Source organism: Amblyraja radiata, chromosome 24, assembly GCF_010909765.2.
Source record: "Amblyraja radiata isolate CabotCenter1 chromosome 24, sAmbRad1.1.pri, whole genome shotgun sequence".
Lineage (NCBI taxonomy): Eukaryota > Metazoa > Chordata > Chondrichthyes > Rajiformes > Rajidae > Amblyraja > Amblyraja radiata.
This window is the reverse complement of record NC_045979.1, coordinates 21,154,901-21,173,027: the sequence shown is the minus strand read 5'-3', so window position 1 is coordinate 21,173,027 and position 18,127 is coordinate 21,154,901. Positions and strand designations below refer to the sequence as shown.

Below are 18,127 nucleotides of genomic sequence, written 5' to 3'. Positions count from 1 at the left end.
GGGGAAGTTGGGCAGACTAGGAAGTTATTCCTTGGAGCACAGGAGGCTGAGGTGTGAACTTATTGAGGCATATAAAATCATGAGGGGAATAGTTAGGGTAAATGCACAATCAAGAATCAGAGGACTTGGGTTTATTGTGCGAAGGGCAAGGGTCATAGAAACCTGAGGGGTGACTTTTTTTACACAAAGGATGGTGGGTATATGGAACGAGCAGCCGGAGGAGGTAGTTGAGGCATGTATATTTCAGAAACCTTTTGACAGGCACACGGTTAGGACAGGTTTGGAGGGATATGGGCCAAACCAGCAGGTGGGACTAATGTAGATAGGGCCTGTTGGTCGGTGTGGGCAGGTTGGGATGAAGGGCCTGTTTCCATGCTGTGTGCCTCTCTGACTCCATTACATTAAATTCCCCAATAAAGATTCATGTGACCAGGGCCCCAGTGAGATTGAAAGAAACACATTTTTGTTTCAGGCCACCAGTGAGGTTCGTTCCACTGAGTTTGGCCATGGAGCCCAAGTCAGTTAAGAGAGAAATTGGGGGGGAAGACACAAAGTGCTGGAATAGCTCAACGGGTCAGGCAGCATCTGGAGAACATGGACAGGGTGAGATTACAGGTCCAGACCCTTCTCAAAAATCATTTGTGAGCCAGCTGCTAAATCACTGGGAGTTCCAAATAATAGAACGGCATTTACAGATTTTCCCAGTTAAATATATGTATAATTTCAAAATATTTAATTCATAACATTTACGATTTATTTACACAATACGTTACTGATCAGTTGATTTTTTCTAATTGAAAGTCAAGTCTGGATTAAAAGATATAAAACAGCTGGTGTCTATCATCCACTCTTTATTAGTTATTATGTGCATCTTAAAAGTTCACATGAATTAATGCGCGCCGTTGTTGGACAGATGGCAACACCGCTGGGTATCGCTGGATATAACGTGACGGCGCTTGCCAAAACCACTCCTTTCTTGCCTGTTCGGTAGAGACTGATTGGCAGTGGGATTTCCACACCCACTGTCATTTTCAGGACTATCTCAGCAGTCAGTGGACTGGAATGAATTGAGTCGGTGCAGAGAGAGCACCGGCTAGCATCGCAGTAATGTTGTAGACTGGGAGGATAGTGTGGACACTTGTAATCGGGGAGAGGTATTGCCAAAGCATGCTCCCTCCACCGCGGATGACTGCTATGTGCCTCTGCCTTGTATTTCTCCTTCGGATACCAATGAATGAAGCCTGGAAACAAAGCAAACCTCGCCTAAAGTTCTCGTACAAAGGTAAAACTTTTCCGCGTGTCACTTATTTTCTCACATCTCGTGTAACCACCGCAAATGCATTGCCAACCCTGTAACTAAACAAAAAAACCGCAGGGAGACCTGCAAGACTTTGTGTTTCTGAGCTGTAACAGGTCGAAGCAATTATTCTGACACAATACAAGATGCAGAAGGTTATCATGTCAGCTGAAATGTTTCTGATTTGTCATTTGAGCTTCGTGTATACTCTGTAAAGCTGAGGGATTTTCCATGGTTGGGTGTAAATTGTCCTTGAGGATGCCAAATAATGATTTAGTGACGGCATCGCGAAAAATCTGACAAATTCACTAAAAAAAGAAAAATGGTTTAGCTTAACAAAGTCCGACTTAATGGCTTAACTTAACACTTCCCGGAGAGAGAGGATTGCAAGTTTTCTACTTGCCTTTTGCGGCTTGGATGTCAATTTTGCATCAAGAATTCCTGAGACATTTGACATTTTGATCAATGTCCCCCCCCCCCCCCCCCCCCCCCCTATCAAAACATTGCAGTATTGGAGATTGGACAGATGGTTTGTGAAGGGAACGGGCGGTAAATGAGGAGGGATACGGAGAATTGTCGAGGGGATAAAGAGAACTGTTTCATCAGTGAAGGGCAATGCATGACAGAGGTGAACTGCCCGAGGTAACTGTAATAAAAATCAATGCGTTGTCTTAAATCAGCAGAAATGGTGTGAATTTGTACTCGCGGTTAATTTCAACTCTTCTTTCCTCGCCTCGTCCTCGGCTCCCGCTGAAAGCGATCAGTTTAAATCACATTTATGGCCCAACTAAATTGAGAAACGACCCGACGACCCGCTGACAGCATCGGGTCAGAAGGTGGGATGGCATTGTGCTTTTTTTAAACCGTGAAGCAAAGTGTCAGAGCTCCACTTCTACACGCCGTGACATGTGACACTTCATTATATGAACCCCGCCTCGCGTGTTAATTGGAAAGAAAAACAAATTATATCACGATCTAACATTCAGTCTAGAGTGCAGAATACAAACTTCAACTCCAAATCAGATTTTCAGTTTGTTTCTCAGGAATGGTGGTCACTAACTTACAAAGTACTTGGTTTCACCTGACAGGCTAAATTCTATAGCTTGACTTTTAACAAAAGTGTAATGCCAATTGTTCGGAGTCCCAAAATGCGAACGCCACTTTAATGAGGTTTGCAGGGCGGAGGATCAGGACTGAACGAACTGAAGTGGAACTGTCACAAAACGGCCAGGATTAGCACAGCTTTAGCCTTTTATAATAAGCAGCCTCTCTTCCTCTCACACACATACTGTACATTCCCTCTTGCACTCACATGCGCACACACAGCCACACACACATGCACACACACACACACTTGTGCACTCTCACACGTGCACACACGCGCACTCACACATACACATGTTTACATGTGGTCACAAACACATGCTCACACTAACACATCCTTGCCACACACAAACACATGCGTGCACACGCACACATTCACACACAAGTGTATATGCAGTCACACACACATGCTCTTACACACACACGCGCGCGCACACACACACACATCCACATCCACACACACATAAACACACACACGCGCGCACACACACACACAGATACACATACATAAACACACACACTCTCTCTCTCTCTCTCACCTGTGATCTCTAACCCACCACCATGACTGGGTATTGTCAGTACTGAATTTACTGCAGTGACCTTCAACTCAACAACAGAATCATAAGATCATGTGATAGGAGCAGAATTAGGCCATTTGGCCCATCAAGTCTACTCCGCCATTCAATCATGGCTGAGCTCTCTCTCCCTTCGAACCCCCCTCTCATGCCTTCTGCCCATAACATCTGACACCTGTACTAATCAAGAATGTATCTATCTCTACCTTAAATATATTCACTGGCTTGGCTTCCACAGCCCTGTGGCAGAATTCCACAGATACACCAACCTCTAAAGAAATTCCTCCTCATCTCCTTCCGAAAAGAACATCCTTTAATTCTGAGGCTATGACCTTGAGTCCTAGACTCTCCCACTAGTGAAAACATCCTCTCCACATCCACTCCATCCAAGCCTTTCACTATTCTGTGTGTTTCAATGAGCCCCCCCCCCCCCTCATTCTTCTAAACTCCAGCGAGTACAGGCGAGTGCCGTGAAACGCTCGGCAGTAATCCTGATGTGGCAACACTTGAATTGAATACATTTTATTAGCCAAGTATGTATACATATAAGGAATTTGCCTTGGTGGTTTGCTCGCAAGTAACAACATGACACACAGTAGACAATTAAAAATAAAACATTATAATTTAAACACGTGAAGAATGAAATAAAATACCAGAGTAAAAGGAGGCTGCAGACTTTTGGCTGTTGAGTAGAGCTACTGTTTGTGGGGGGAAAATGTTTTTATGTCTGGCTGTGGCGGCTTTGACAGTCCGGTGTCGCCTTCCAGAGGGAAGTGCTTCAAAGAGTTTGTGGCCAGGGTGAGAGGGGTCAGAGATGATCTTACCCGATCGCTTCCTGGCCCTTGCAGTGTACACTTGCTGTAGTTACTGGCACCACAGCTCTCTCCCACTTTGTCTGTGTGTGGCACAAGACAGGCTTGGCTGTTCAATAAACCCCGATACATTTGCATGTGACGTTTTCAATTCCTCACTTTAAGAGATGATCTTTAAAGCTCAATACCTTTTACGGACTTAACACAATGGCTGGAGTTGCTGCGATTAATCACAGCTAAACGGAATTTTCTCCATCGACATGCTCTCCAGGGTGAGGCAATTGACGTATCAGCCAGATATGAGACATTTGACATCTGGTATTGGTCTGGGGTAAGGAGGTATGTGTGTAAATTTTAAATATTGGGTTGTCTTTGCTGACAGAACAGGAGGCAGCGTGACCCCTCGGCCACAAGGAAAGCCAAATTACTCCGAGTTTATGCCATTGACTGGGAATCACATCTGCATATATCTTGGTTTCTTGGTCCTCCAAAATATCCCAAATGGAATTTAAACTGGTGATGGGCAGGGTGAGAGGCAGATGGGGCTCATCAGCATGGGAAGGCAGTCCATCTAAGAAAGGGTAAACTCTGATTTAAAACATCCACTGCTTTGTGGCCATATCCAGCCATGGAAAAGGCTCCAGGAGTAAACCTCAAGAAAATCCGGAGTTGGAGCCCCTAAGGCAGTTCGTCGTTGTCTACAACCTCGCTCTGGCAGCTCCTGCAATGGTGCTGGTGCCAAACTGTAACGGCCCTGCTGTTCCTTTGGATCGATCAGCGACGTGGAGAGGGGTGTGTGCTGCATGGGCAGCAGCCTGTCCTCCATCTGACATCGCCCAGGCTTGCATCCGACCAGGATGCATCACCCATGGTCAGTCATGACCGAGAGGGGCCTACTACATCTGCAACATAGACGGAAATAATATAACGTTTAGTTTAATTTAGAGATACAGCATGAAACAGGCCCTTCGGCCCACCGAGTCTGCGCCGTCCATCGATCACCCATCCATGCTCGTTCCATGTTATCCCACTTTTTCGTCCACTCCCTACAAACCAGGGACAATTTACAGAGGCCAATTAACCTACAAACCCGCACATCTTTGGAAAGTGGCCGGAGCATCCGCATCACAGGAAGAACGTGCAAACTCCACACACACAGAACCCGAGGTCAGGATCGAACCCTGGTCTCTGGCGCTGTGTGGCAGCAACTCTACCAGCTGTGCCGCACAGAATTATGTATTAGGTTAAAGAAAGCAGTGATTCTGCTTCAGAGTGGTTACCGATCTGTTCCTGAAGATGAGCGGGTTAAAGTCAGTCCCATCAAACGCGCACATCTGTAGCACATCTGTAACACAGCGGTGACAGCGTCTTGATGGGGCTGAGAATTAAATCAATTCACAGCGCCACAAAGTATGTTATCATTCATAATGTTCCCAAAATAAGTTGGACATGAAACCCTGGAAGATCTTGTGATTCATATTTACAGACACAACGAGTACGATGTTGTTGCAGGAATCATTCATTCATTTATCCTCTGTGGCATTTGGAGTTCTGTTTGCTGAAAGGATCACGCTAATTGTTGGAAAGCGGTCAGCGGTCATCTGGTGACATGACTGCAGCTCATCATCATCTGCCTCTGTCTTTCTCTCATCAAACTTCACGGCTACTTTGAACGGTTATCCAGGAAAGAACTCACCACCCCTTTGCTCATTACCACACAAACCTTCCCTTGTCGCGGTTGTTTAAATACTCGGCGATTTATTGCAAGGCACTGCCGTTCACATCACACGGACCAGACTCCCCACCACTGACTCCATCCACACTTCATGCTGCCTCAGAAAAGCAGCCAGCATAATCGAAGACTTGTCCCATCCGGATCTTGCCCCATTCCTCCTTCTCCCCACTCCTGTCCGGCAGAAGGTACAGAAGCTTGAAAGCGCGCAGCACCAGACAGAAACAACTTCTTCCCCCTGTACCCAAGCTTGTGTACGGTCCTTCCAGAAGCGAGGATACTGTCCGATTCACCTCTTGGACTTTGGACTTTGTCCATGCAACTGTTGTGCTGAGAACTATATTCTGCACTCTGTAATTTCCCCTTTAATCTATTTATCGTACTTTAGTTTATATTGACATGTTTTATGTTATCTGATCTCATGTGTGGATACCATGCAGAACAAAAGTTTCACTGTACCTCGATCCACTGACTATAATAAACTTCAACCTAAACCTAACAGTTTGTTATGCAATAGCCAGGAAATAAAATGTATCATTCTTATTCGGGTGTTTAGTTTGATACAGAGTTTGCCCTGAAAACAATCGTAAAAAGCTGTGAGTAATATGTGGTGGTATTATCTAAATCCACCAATTGTTCTATATCTCCCGTGACTTGCATAATGGCTCGAAGGATCTAATTGTATTGCACAAGAGATTAACGGAAAGCGTTACAGCTGTTTGAAACTCTCATGCAGAGTAATCCCAGAGGAGCCACGCATCTGCTCTCTGTGATCACTCTTGGCACGATCTCTGCACAGACACGTACAGCAGAGGGGGAATAAAAATGTTGTGGCCTGGTTCAGTCACAAGGGAATTTTTACCTGGTGTTTCGGACATTCGAGAAAATATATGGATTTAAAAAAAAAATCTAAGCTTTCAACAGGTCAAGGGAACAAATGTGGCATGGGAAGACAGACACAGAATACTGGAGTAACTCAGCGGTTCAGGCAACATCTCTGGAGAAAATGGATAGGTGACATTTTGTGTCGAGACCCTTCTTCAGACTGAGAGTCAGGGGAGAGGTATGAAAAGGTACAAAGAACAAATGAATGAAAGGTATGAAAAGAACACATCAAAGCCAGCATGGATCATCAAGGAGCCCACAATGGTCCATTGTTGGCTGTGGAAAAGGTGATAATGAATGGATACAAAGTGAAACTAAGCAGAATGACGGTGAAGCCGGTAACATGACTAGGGTGGGAAAGGAAGGAAGAGAATGAGTTAACATCTCACGTCAAGGACTACTCAGCAGAACAGGATATGTTTGAAGTGAATGGTTTTTAATTGATGACTGGGCTGTGGAAGTCATTCTTGTGGTGGGAATGGTGCTGAAGAAAGATCAAAGAGAATGTCCAGCAAACGCTCCCAGTCTTTTTATAACTAGAGGGCATAGGCTAAGGTGAGAGGGACCTCAGGGACAATTTTTTCACTTAGAGTGTAGTCCGTATCTGCAAAGAGATGTCAGAGGAAGCTATAGAAGTGGATACAATTACGACTGTGGACTGATATACCGTATGGAAAGGAAAGGTTTAGAGGGATGTGGGCCCAATGCAGGCAAATGGGACTAGCTCAATGTGCCAACTTGGTCGACAAGAACCAACAACTCCAGGACAAGTAGAGATGGACTTTGCCTGCAATGCCCACAACACAACACAACACAAGTATCAAGGTAAAGGAGGGGCAGAGGTATGGCAGACACAGTTACATCATTCTCCATATAAAATACTTCAATAACATTTCACTGTACATGCAAGTCCAAGATGCCGGCCTTGCAGAAAGTACTGTAATCATTTATTTTACCACTCTCCCTGGCATCAATGATGTTCTCATGGTGCAGTGAGAACTCTTTAGAGAACCTTGAAGAACTGACAATTCGTCTGGCTTTGAAAGGCGAGTGACATGAATTGTTGGATACAAGGATCTGCAGATGCTGGCTTATAGAAAAAAAAAGACACAAAGTGCTGGAGTAATGCATCAGGTCAGACAGCATCCCTGGAGGACATGGATAGGTGGTGTTTCAGATCAGGACCCACCTTGAGAAGAGGGGTCCTGACCAGAAACGTGGCCTCTCCATGTTCTCCAGGGATGCTAGCTGACCTGCTGAATTACTCCAGCACTTTGTCTTTTTGATATGAATTGTTAACTGCTTTTCTCTCCAGAGATGCAGATGGACAATTTGAACGCTTTCCAACATTTTCGACTCTTGTGTAATATTGCCAGCAATATTTTATTGACCATGTGTGTCTTTGTGTGATCATCATTGATAAAGCCAGCCCTGGATCATAACAGTTTTGCAAATGTTCTTTATGTTGAAGTAACACGCAACCTCACCACATCCCAGCCCTTCACTCCTCTCTCTGCTCATGTCTCTGCTCTGTGACGGGGTCATGTTTCAACAGTCTGAGATCCAATGGATCACAAAGGCAGAAATGTCTAGGCTCTCAATGTCTCTCTGGTTACCGCTCAACAAAAGCTATTCAAGGTACCCCCGGTACACGTGACAATAAACTAAAACTAAATGGCTTAAAAAACGATTCTGTGATCTGTTCATTTCAGTGGACATGACTGAAAATATATTTAGCACAGTTTGAATGTGAATTTACTCCCACTTTTCAGTTTGAGTCATTCTGGTAATTTAGCATGTACTTGAGTTTGAAGGAGAGTCCCAAGCAAAAAAGTCACCTATCTGGAGAAACTCAGCGGGTGCAGCAGCATCTATGGAGCGAAGGAAATAGGCAACGTTTCGGGCCGAATACATTATAAACCCACTGACTCACATGGCTATCTGGACTACACGTCTTCCCACCCTGCCCCCTGTAAAGACTCCATCCCTTACTCCCAATTCCTCCGCCTACGCCGCATCTGTTCCCAGGATGAGACATTTCATACCAGGGCATCGGAAATGTCCTCGTTCTTCAGGGAACGGGGATTCCCCTCCGCCACCATAGATGAGGCCCACACCAGGGTCTCATCCATACCCCGCAACACTGCTCTCTCTCCCCATCCCCGCACACGCAACAAGGGCAGAGTCCCTCTGGTCCTCACCTTTCACCCCACCAGCCGGCAAATACAACACATAATCCTCCGCCATTTCCGCCACCTCCAACGTGACCCCACCACTCGCCACATCTTCCCATCTCCCCCCATGTCTGCCTTCCGCAAAGACCGCTCCCTCCGCAACTCCCTCGTCAATTCTTCCCTTCCCTCCCGCACCACCCCCTCCCCGGGCACTTTCCGTTGCAACCGCAAGAAATGCAACACCTGTCCCTTCACCTCCCCCCTCGACTCCATTCAAGGTCCCAAGCAGTCGTTCCAGGTGCGACAAAGGTTCACCTGTATCTCCTCCAACCTCATCTACTGCATCCGCTGCTCTAGATGTCAGCTAATTTACATCGGTGAGACCAAGCGTAGGTTGGGCGACCGTTTCGCCGAACACCTCCGCTCGGTCCGCCTTAACCTACATGACCTCCCGGTGGCTCAGCACTTCAACTCCCCCTCCCATTCCCAATCCGACCTCTCTGTCCTGGGTCTCCTCCATTGCCAGAGTGAGCAACAGCGGAAATTGGAGGAACAGCACCTCATATTCCGTCTGGGGTCCTTGCGCCCCTATGGCATCAACATTGAATTCCCCCAATTTGGCTAGCCTGTGCTGTCCCCTCCCCTTCCTTCACCCTCTAGCTGTCTCCTCCCACCCTCCCATCCGCCCGCCCTCGGGCTCCTCCTCTTCCCCCTTTTCCTTCTTTCTTTCCCCACCCCCCATCAGTCTGAAGAAGGGTTTCGGCCCGAAACGTCGCCTATTTCCTTCGCTCCATAGATGCTGCTGCACCCGCTGAGTTCCTCCAGCAATTTTGTGTACCTTCGATATTCCAGCATCTGCAGTTCCCTTTTGAACGAAAAGATTGTTCCCGATGTTGGGGAAGTCCAGAACAAGGGGTCACAGTTTAAGGATAAGGTGGAAATCTTTTAGGACCGCGATGAGAAAAACATTTTTCACACAGAGAGTGGTGAATCTGTGGAATTCTCTGCCACAGAAGGTAGTTGAGGCCAGTTCATTGGCTACATTTAAGAAATGAGTTAGATGTGGCCATTGTGGCTAAAGGGATCAGGGGGTATGGAGAGAAGGCAGGTACAGGATACTGAGTTGGATGATCAGCCATGATCATATTGAAGGGCGGTGCATGCTCGAAGGGCCGAATGGCCTACTTCTGCACCTATTTTCTATGTTTTTATGTTTCTATGTCAGGATCAAACCCGGGTCTCTGGCACAGTAAGGCTGCAACTCTACTGCTGTGACACTGTGTCGCCCTGTTGTTTGGTTTAATTGTATTTATTTATGGTATGTTCGATCGGTTTGGATAACTTGTATAACAAACTTTTCACTGTACCTCGGTAAATAATAATAAATTTAAACCAAAAGCAATAGCTAGAATGTTGAACACTTCTAAACGTAACAAGGACAAATTGCCCATGTGTGAGGTTCACATATGATATGATGGGAAAAGTTGATAATCTTTGAACTGATTATTGTTGGACCTGGAACAAGAATATTAATGCCTGTTCATTTACTTTGGCGGGAGGTCTGTGGGACAATCAACTCCCTTTGAGATCCACGTTCTGTGATCTAAGGCAAACACAAAATGAATAAAAAGAAAATATTTTGTGTCATGAATTTAATGAGTTTTGGCTGAGCGTGGAACTTTCACAGCTACTTGTGTCAGACAGTTGATTGGGTGACTGTTCTTCCAGGATACTGTTTCCCACTACACCAGCTGATAACTATCGGCACCTAGTTTTGCCAGGCTAAAGTCCACAGGCTAAAATTTTCAAGAAGGAACTGCAGATGCTGGAAAATCGAAGATAGACAAAAATGCTGGAGAAACTCAGCAGGAGAGGCAGCATCTATGGAGCGAAGGAATTAGGCAAAGTTTCGGGCCAAAACGTTGCCTATTTTCTTTGCTCCATAGATGCTGCCTCACCCGCTGAGTTTCTCATGCATTTTTGTCTACCGTCTACAGGCTAAAGATGTTTCTTCTGGGAGGAAAGGATTTGAGTCACCTACACAACTCCAGCTGAATTAACCTTTTGCAGAGACTGGCACAAGAGAGATTTCTGCATTAACACGTGAAACTCATTGCAACGCAACATGGCAAAACACAAAGTGGAGGAAGAACTCAGCAGGTCAGGCAGCAGCTGTGGAGGGAATGGACAGACGTTATTTTGGGTCAGGACCCTACCTCAGATTTATACATCACCAGCCTTTGTCACCTACTCCATCCACCTGCCAATCATTCCCTCCCTCTCACCTTTAGACTTTAAAGATACAACGTGGAAACAGGCTCTTTGGCCCACAGAGTCTGCGCCGACCAGCGATCACCCCATATACTAGTTCTATCCTAAACACTAGGGACAATTTACAATTTTACTGCGGCCATTTATCCTACAAACCTGTGCATCTTTGGAATGTGGGAGGAAACCAGAAATGGTCACGGGGAGAACGTACAAACTCCATAAAGAACAGCCCTGTATTCGGGATCGAACCCTGTTCTCTGACGCTGTAAGGCAGCAACTCGACCGCTGCGCCACTGCGCTGCCCCACCCATGTATCACCTATCACTTGCCAGGCGCTACTCTGTCCCATCTCTCATTTTCAGCGTTCTCCCCCCTGACTCCAATCCGTCTGAAAAAGGGTCCTGACCTGAAATGTCGATCGACCATTTCCCTCCACAGATGCTGCCTGACCCACTGTTCCTCCAGCATTTCGTGTTTTGCTCAAGATTCCAGCATCTGCAGTTTCTTTTGCCCCCATACCACACAACATGGGGCTGGCAGAAAAGAGTTGTAAAACCCTGCCACGTAGTTCTGATTTACCCATTCAATCTTAGATGCTAAGGAATGGTTAAGGCTTTACACAATTGGTGCATGTTGCAAGGTTGGGAACGTTATGTAAATATGGAGCATAAAATACAATGACTGAATCTTGCACGCTTCTTTCTGTTTCTTCAAAGTCATTAGACATATAACCTGTACCACATAATAAAAGCTGTCGGAGTCACTTTTCTCTCCTTGGCGAACTCCAGCAACACATATTCTGACTGTTACCACTGTTCTGTTTTGGAGTTTGCTATGTGTAAATTTCCATCCTTTCAGTAATGACTTCATTACAGACTTGCCTTCAATGGTTGTAAAATTACTTGGGACACATTGGTTAAAATCTAAGCCTTCTCATAATAGTTAAGCAAATTGAGAATTTTGGTCAGACAGCTCGTTACTATCAATACATATCAACAGACGGAGGGTTGGGTTGTGTTGAGAGTTGAAATACAGCATGGAAACAGGCCCTTCAGCCCACCGAGTCCATGCCGACCATCGATCACCCATTCACACTAGTTCTGTTATCCCACTTTCTCATCCACTCCCTTCACACTATTGGCAATTTACAAAGGCCCTTCTTCAGAATGAACATCACCTATCCATGTTCTCCAGAGACCCAGCACTTTGTGTATTAACCAGCATCTGCAGTTCCTTGTTTCTACGGCCTCAAGAGTCAGTCAGTTGTATCAAACTTTGCCACACATATTTGAGACATACCAGAAAAATATTTTACACACGTTTCGACAAGACACCTGGCTTTTATATTAAGATGTTCAGTAGTTGCGGAGAATTACTCTGAGAAACGTTGTCACAACTTGGTAATTTATTTAATAAAACAGATTTAAATGTAATGATATATTTGGCAAGTATACTCCTGTCTTACAATCCAACTTGGTTGCTCAATATAAAGTGAAGCATATCGTGGATGTGAATTGATTTTGATACAGATATAGAATTTAAATGTGGATATATTTATAATGCAAAGAAAAGTGCTGGAGTAACTTGGCGGTCAGGCAGCATCCCTGGACGACTAGAGGTGATGTTTCGGGTCGGGACTGCTTCTGTTGTAAACCAGTATCTGCAGTTCCTTATGTCTACATTTGGAATGCACTTGGGGAAGGCAGCTGGACCCGTTTCAGGAAGCAGTCTGTGTATGTGAAGGCATAATGTGGATCTATTCCCTCCACAGATGCTGCCTGACCTGCTGAGTTACTCCACCACTTTGTGTTTCATTCAAGATTCCAGCATCTGCAGTTCCATGTGACTCAGCAGTCCAGTTCAATGTTGAGTTCAAAACACAAAGTGCTGGAGGAACTCAGCGGGTCAGGCAGCATCTGTGGAGGGAATAGATCCACATTATGCCTTCATATAAACAGACTGCTTCCTGAAACTGGTCCAGCTGGCTTCCCCAAGTGCATTCCAAATGTAGACACAAGGAACTGCAGACGACTTTTCAGACTGAAGAAGGGTCTCGACCTGAGACGCCGTGTTTTTCTCAAGATTCCAACATCTGCAGATCCTTGTGTCTCTAAATGTTTCGCTTAGTTTAGAGATACAGCATGGAAACAGGCCCTACGGCCCACTGATCACCCATACTCACTCGTTGTATGTTTGTCCACTTTCTCATCCACTCCCTACACACTAGGAGCAAATAAAAGAAGGTACCCTACAAACCCGCACATCTTTGGAGCACCTGGAGGAAACCCACGCAGTCACAGGGAGAACATGCAGATTCGGCATAGAGGGGTCCCGAGGTCAGGATTGAAACCAGGTCTCTGGCGCTGTGAGGCAGCAGCTCTACCCACTGTACAATTGTGTTGCTCACATTGAGGCAAGCTGATGTAGGCTTAATGGACCCTGATATTACTTAATGTGCAATTTACATCAACAGTACAAGATGTTTAAGAAAGAACTGCAAATGCTGGAAAAATCAAAGGTAGACAAAAAAGCTGGAGAAACTCAGTGGGTGATGCAGCATCTATGGAGTGAAGGAATAGGCAACATTTCTTCAGTCAGAAGAAGGGTCTCAACCCGAAATGTTGCCTATTCCTTCACTCCATAGATGCTGCCTCACCCACTGAGTTTCTCTAGCTTTTTTGTCTACCTTCAACAGTGCAGGGATGATTCAAGATTGACAGCACATTGTTGCGTATCGGGAATGATGCAGTTTGACCCTGAAACCACCCTAATCACGCTCCTCTCTAGAAATAGCCAGACTTTGTGGGAAAACAGTGCTGCGATCGTAGATTTACGGATTTCTATTCCTTTATTTGCATCTGAGTGTTCTTGTGTAGAAATTTTATGCAAGTGGGGTAAACAGGAAGTGGTTTGTATATTTGGGAATTCAGATATGCTCGTCTTAAATAGCCCAAGTTAGTATTTGTGGTGGTCTTGTATATAAGGATGCCACCTGGACTTGTAGGCTCGGGTTCTAGGGAGAGGTTGGATAGGCTGGGACTTTTTTCTTTGGAGCGTAGGAGATTGAGAGGTGACCTTTTTGAGATGTACAAGATGAGGGGAATGGATAAAGTGAACGCTCACAGTCTTTTTCCCACGATAGAGGATTCTAAAACTAGAGGGCACAACCTTAAGGTGAAAGGGGAGGGTTTTAAAAGGAACCTCAAGGGACAGCGTTTTCGCTCAGTGTAGTCAGCATCTGGAACCAGCTGCCAGAGAAAAATAGAGAAATGGATACAATTGCGACATTTGGACAGATACAGTCTATGGATAGAACGGATTTAACCGGTGTGGGCCAAATGCAGGCAAATGGGACAAGCCCAGTATGTCATTGTGGTCAGCATTGGTAAGGTGGGCCGAAGGGCCTGTTTCCGTGCTGTACAGCTTTATGATTGTATGTATATGGCTGCCAGCAAAATCTGAATTAGATTCTTTGTGCTAATCTTTGACATGCAAACCATTGGGAGTTAAATAAGCAGAAACTGTGAAGGGTGCGATATCTTTGCTCCACATCTCTAAAGCTGCAGGGTGGGGAGAGCTCTGAGTGTTGCAGAGAGTTCAGCCTCAGCTGCAGCACATCTAAGAATGCGACCAAATTCTCTGGAGGTTCTGAAACATTGTTGTGCCTGAATGGCTCCACACACTGCTGTGGGAAATTACTTTCCCACCACATCAAGGGCTCGATTCGAGATTTGTTTTATTCAATGGTGTTTTCATAAGTTCATAGGTTCCAGGAGCAGAGCCTTTTGGCCCATCTGGTCTACTCCATTCAATCATAGAGTGATACAGTGTGGAAACAGGCCCTTCGGCCCAACTTGCCCACACCGGCCAACATGTCCCAACTACACTGGTCACACTAGCCTGCATTTGGTCCATATCTCTCCAAACCTGCCCTATCCATGTACCTGTCTGTTTCTTAAATGTTGGGATAGTCCTTTGTTCCTTACACCCACCAGCCTTTGTGTGAAAAGATTACCCCTCAGATTCCTATTAAATCTTTTCCCATGCTAGATCATGGCTGATCTATCTTTCCCTCTCAATCCCATTCTCCTGCCTTCTCTCCATAATTCCTGACACCCGTACTAATCAAGAACCTAACAATTTCCGCCTTAAAAATATCCATTAATGTCCCCCACAAACCATTGTTGGCAATGTGCATCCTTTTATTCTGAGACTGTGGCTTCTGGTCCTGGACTCTCCCACTAGTGGAAACATCTGCACCTATTGTCACAAATGCAAACATTGTTTTTTTTTAATTCTTCCCCATTTAAATAATTCTTAGGCTATAAAGATTATTTTCCTTGTGGAACAAACAGCGTGATACAGCATGAAAACAGGCCCATCGGCCCAACTTGCCATGCCAACCAAGATACAGCCCCACCTGCCCATTTCCCTCCAAACCTTAGGCACAAGGAACTACAGATGCTAGTTTACAAAAAAAGTTCACAGGATGCTGGAGTAACTTAATGTGTCATATAGCATCTCAGGAGGTCATGGATAGGTGATATTTCGGGTTGGGACCCTTCTTCAGACTGACTTCTTCAGTATGAAGAAAGGTCCCGACCTGAAATGTCAACTATCCATGTTCTCCTGAGAAGCCAACTTGACCCGTTGAGTTACTCCAGCACTCTGTGTCTTCTTCCCTATCCTATCCTATCCATGTACTGGTCCAAGTGTTCTAATTGCTATTATAATACCAGCCTCAATTACCTCTTCTGGCAGCTCATTCCATTTGGCCACCCTCCACATCTTTTTAGCTCAGTCTGAATTAGCCCATATGGCAAAATAATCCTCCATCTTCTACGATCAGCCTCCCTCCGTCAAACAGTGATACATCAGCGGCTGTAAAGATTAAGTGAGGAGCCCCAAGTAAATTCAAAGTCTAGACATTGCTGAATTTTGGGAGATTAGTGATGTACGTGCAAATGTAGCTGTTGGATCCACGCATGTTCAACCCTGACTGATTTCTTCACTGCTTATCTTAACGTCAATCTCATTAAATTTATATCCTGGAATCTGTTTTTGTTTCCACCCAGGTGTGGGCTTTTAAAATCAATCTGGCAGCAATCTCCTGTGGGAAGCAGGGTGGGGTTTACTGTTGGGACAAGCCTGTGTCAATCAGCATCTCTCCGGGCCTGTAACCCTTTGCAGCAACTGTACACAATTCACTGACCTGTTTTGCAGTTTACAACTGAATTAGCTGCAAATGGATTAGAACTGAATACGCTCGGCATATCAGGTCACAGGTTTGGGAAGCCTTACACACATGGCCAACGTCCGGGTCACATTACAACTTTCTACGATTGATGTTGCCTGGAACGTGTTGCTAGGGGTGGTGGTAGAGGCTGGCATGATAGCGGTGTTTCAGAGATAGACCCATACAGCACAGAAACAGGCCCTTCAGCCCAACTTGCCCATACTGACGAAGAAGCCCCATCTACACTAGTCCCACCTGCCTGCATTTGGCCCATATCCCTCTAAACCTTTCCTATCCATGTACCTATCCAAATGTCTTTTAAATGTTGTTATAGTATCTTCCTCAAATACCTCCTCTGGCAGCTTGTTCCATGTATCACCCACCTTCTGTATGAAAAAAATCGCCCTTCCAGTTCCTATTATATATTTCCCCTCTCATCATAAACATATGTACTCTGGTTCTTGGTTTCCCTATTCTGGGTAAAAGGCTTTTTGATAAGCGCTTGGATATGGAGGGATATAGATCATTGTGAACCCAGGATGAGATTTGTTTGACTTGGCATAAAGATTCAGACTATTTACTGCAAAATCCAGCAAGGATTCCATCAAATGACGAGGGCTTCTGTCATCTAATCCTGTTCAGGGACTATTTTAATTGTAAATCAAATTGAAAATAGGACCGCTGGAGTAAAGGGTGCAAGTTTCCATTTTAATTTAAAATTTCTGAGGCTTAAAGATTTAGTGTGGTACAGTGGCGCAGCAGTAGAGTTGCTGCCTCACAGTGCCAGAGACCTGGGTTCAATCCTGACTATGGGTGCTATCAGTATAGCGTTTGTACATTCTCCCCGTGACCAAAGGGGTTTTCGCCGGGTGCTCATGTTTCCTCCCACACTCCAAAGACGTGCGACCTTTGTACGTTAATTAGCTTCAGTAAATTTGCAAATTGTCCCTAGTGTGTAGGATAGTGCAAGTGTGTGGGGATTGGTGGTCGGCACAGACTCAATGGGCTGAAGGGCCTGTTATCTCTAAACTAAATTAAACTAAGATGTTGAATATAGCTGATTACCACTAACGGCTACTTTAGATTATTTGTGAAAGTAAATAGATAATTGAGAATATTGGAATATATGTCAGTAAGAGTCAAAAGGGTCCAGATTGTTTAATTCTTATATGTACTGAGGCAATGGAACAATGACATTGTTCGGCCACAGTGGCGCAGCGGTAGAGTTGCTGCCTTACAGCGCTTGCTGCACCAGAAACCCGGGTTCGATCCCGACTACGGGTGCTTCCTGTACAGAGTTTGTATGTTCTCCCCGTGACCTCGTGGGTTTTCTCCGAGATCTTTGGTTTCCTCCCACACTCCATAGACGTACAGGTTTGTAGGTTAATTGGCCGATGGGCCTGTTTATGTGCTGTATTTCTAAACTAAACTAAACTTTTAACAGTTAGCAGGCCCATAATCTCAATAACACAGCGAGAAATATAATCGAAAATACAATAAATTAATCATTCTGGGTAACCGTCACCATGTGAAAATCTGAAGTCAGTCATGCAACCAAAAACACTGTCCATAGTAGATCATAGTTGCTGAGGTTAGTGTTGTGCACTGTTTAAGAGCCTGAAGGTTGTACAATGTTTCCTTGTATGTAAGGTACCTAATTATCTTTTCTAACATACCATTACCAAGCCTACGTTTCATGGGAAATTGGTTAAACAATCCAGGCCAAGTGTTCATTGAAAGCTGAGAAAATTAAAACCAGCATCATCTCCAGGGATTAGTTGATGTTTCCGGTGTCAAATCTTTTATTAATTTCGACTGTGGGTGGTTAATGTGGCTCCGAAAATATTTCTTTAAAATACATACTTGCTAAAGCAAGTACTCGTTTTTCCCCTTCTTTGAAGAAGCTTCATCCTGAGGTTAGATGAAATCTGGCAATCCTTATTCATCAGGAAAATGAATGCATTTGAGATTCTAAACTATTCAATGTGATGAGGACGTCACAGCCCGGATCAGAATCATGTTGTCCTGTGTATTGTGAACG

The 18,127-nt window shown here is 45.0% G+C and overlaps 1 protein-coding gene across 1 annotated transcript in view; it reads left to right on the top strand.

Annotated features, from left to right (window-relative positions):
- The first annotated feature begins 1,031 nt into the window (after positions 1–1,031).
- LOC116986834 (semaphorin-3D-like) overlaps positions 1,032–18,127 on the top strand; it is a 72,954-nt gene continuing 55,858 nt past the window's right edge. The window contains exon 1 of the mRNA XM_033042565.1: positions 1,032–1,282. Within this exon, the coding sequence (XP_032898456.1) occupies positions 1,168–1,282 (115 nt within the window). The 5' untranslated portion in view covers positions 1,032–1,167. The remainder of the gene's footprint in view (positions 1,283–18,127) is intronic.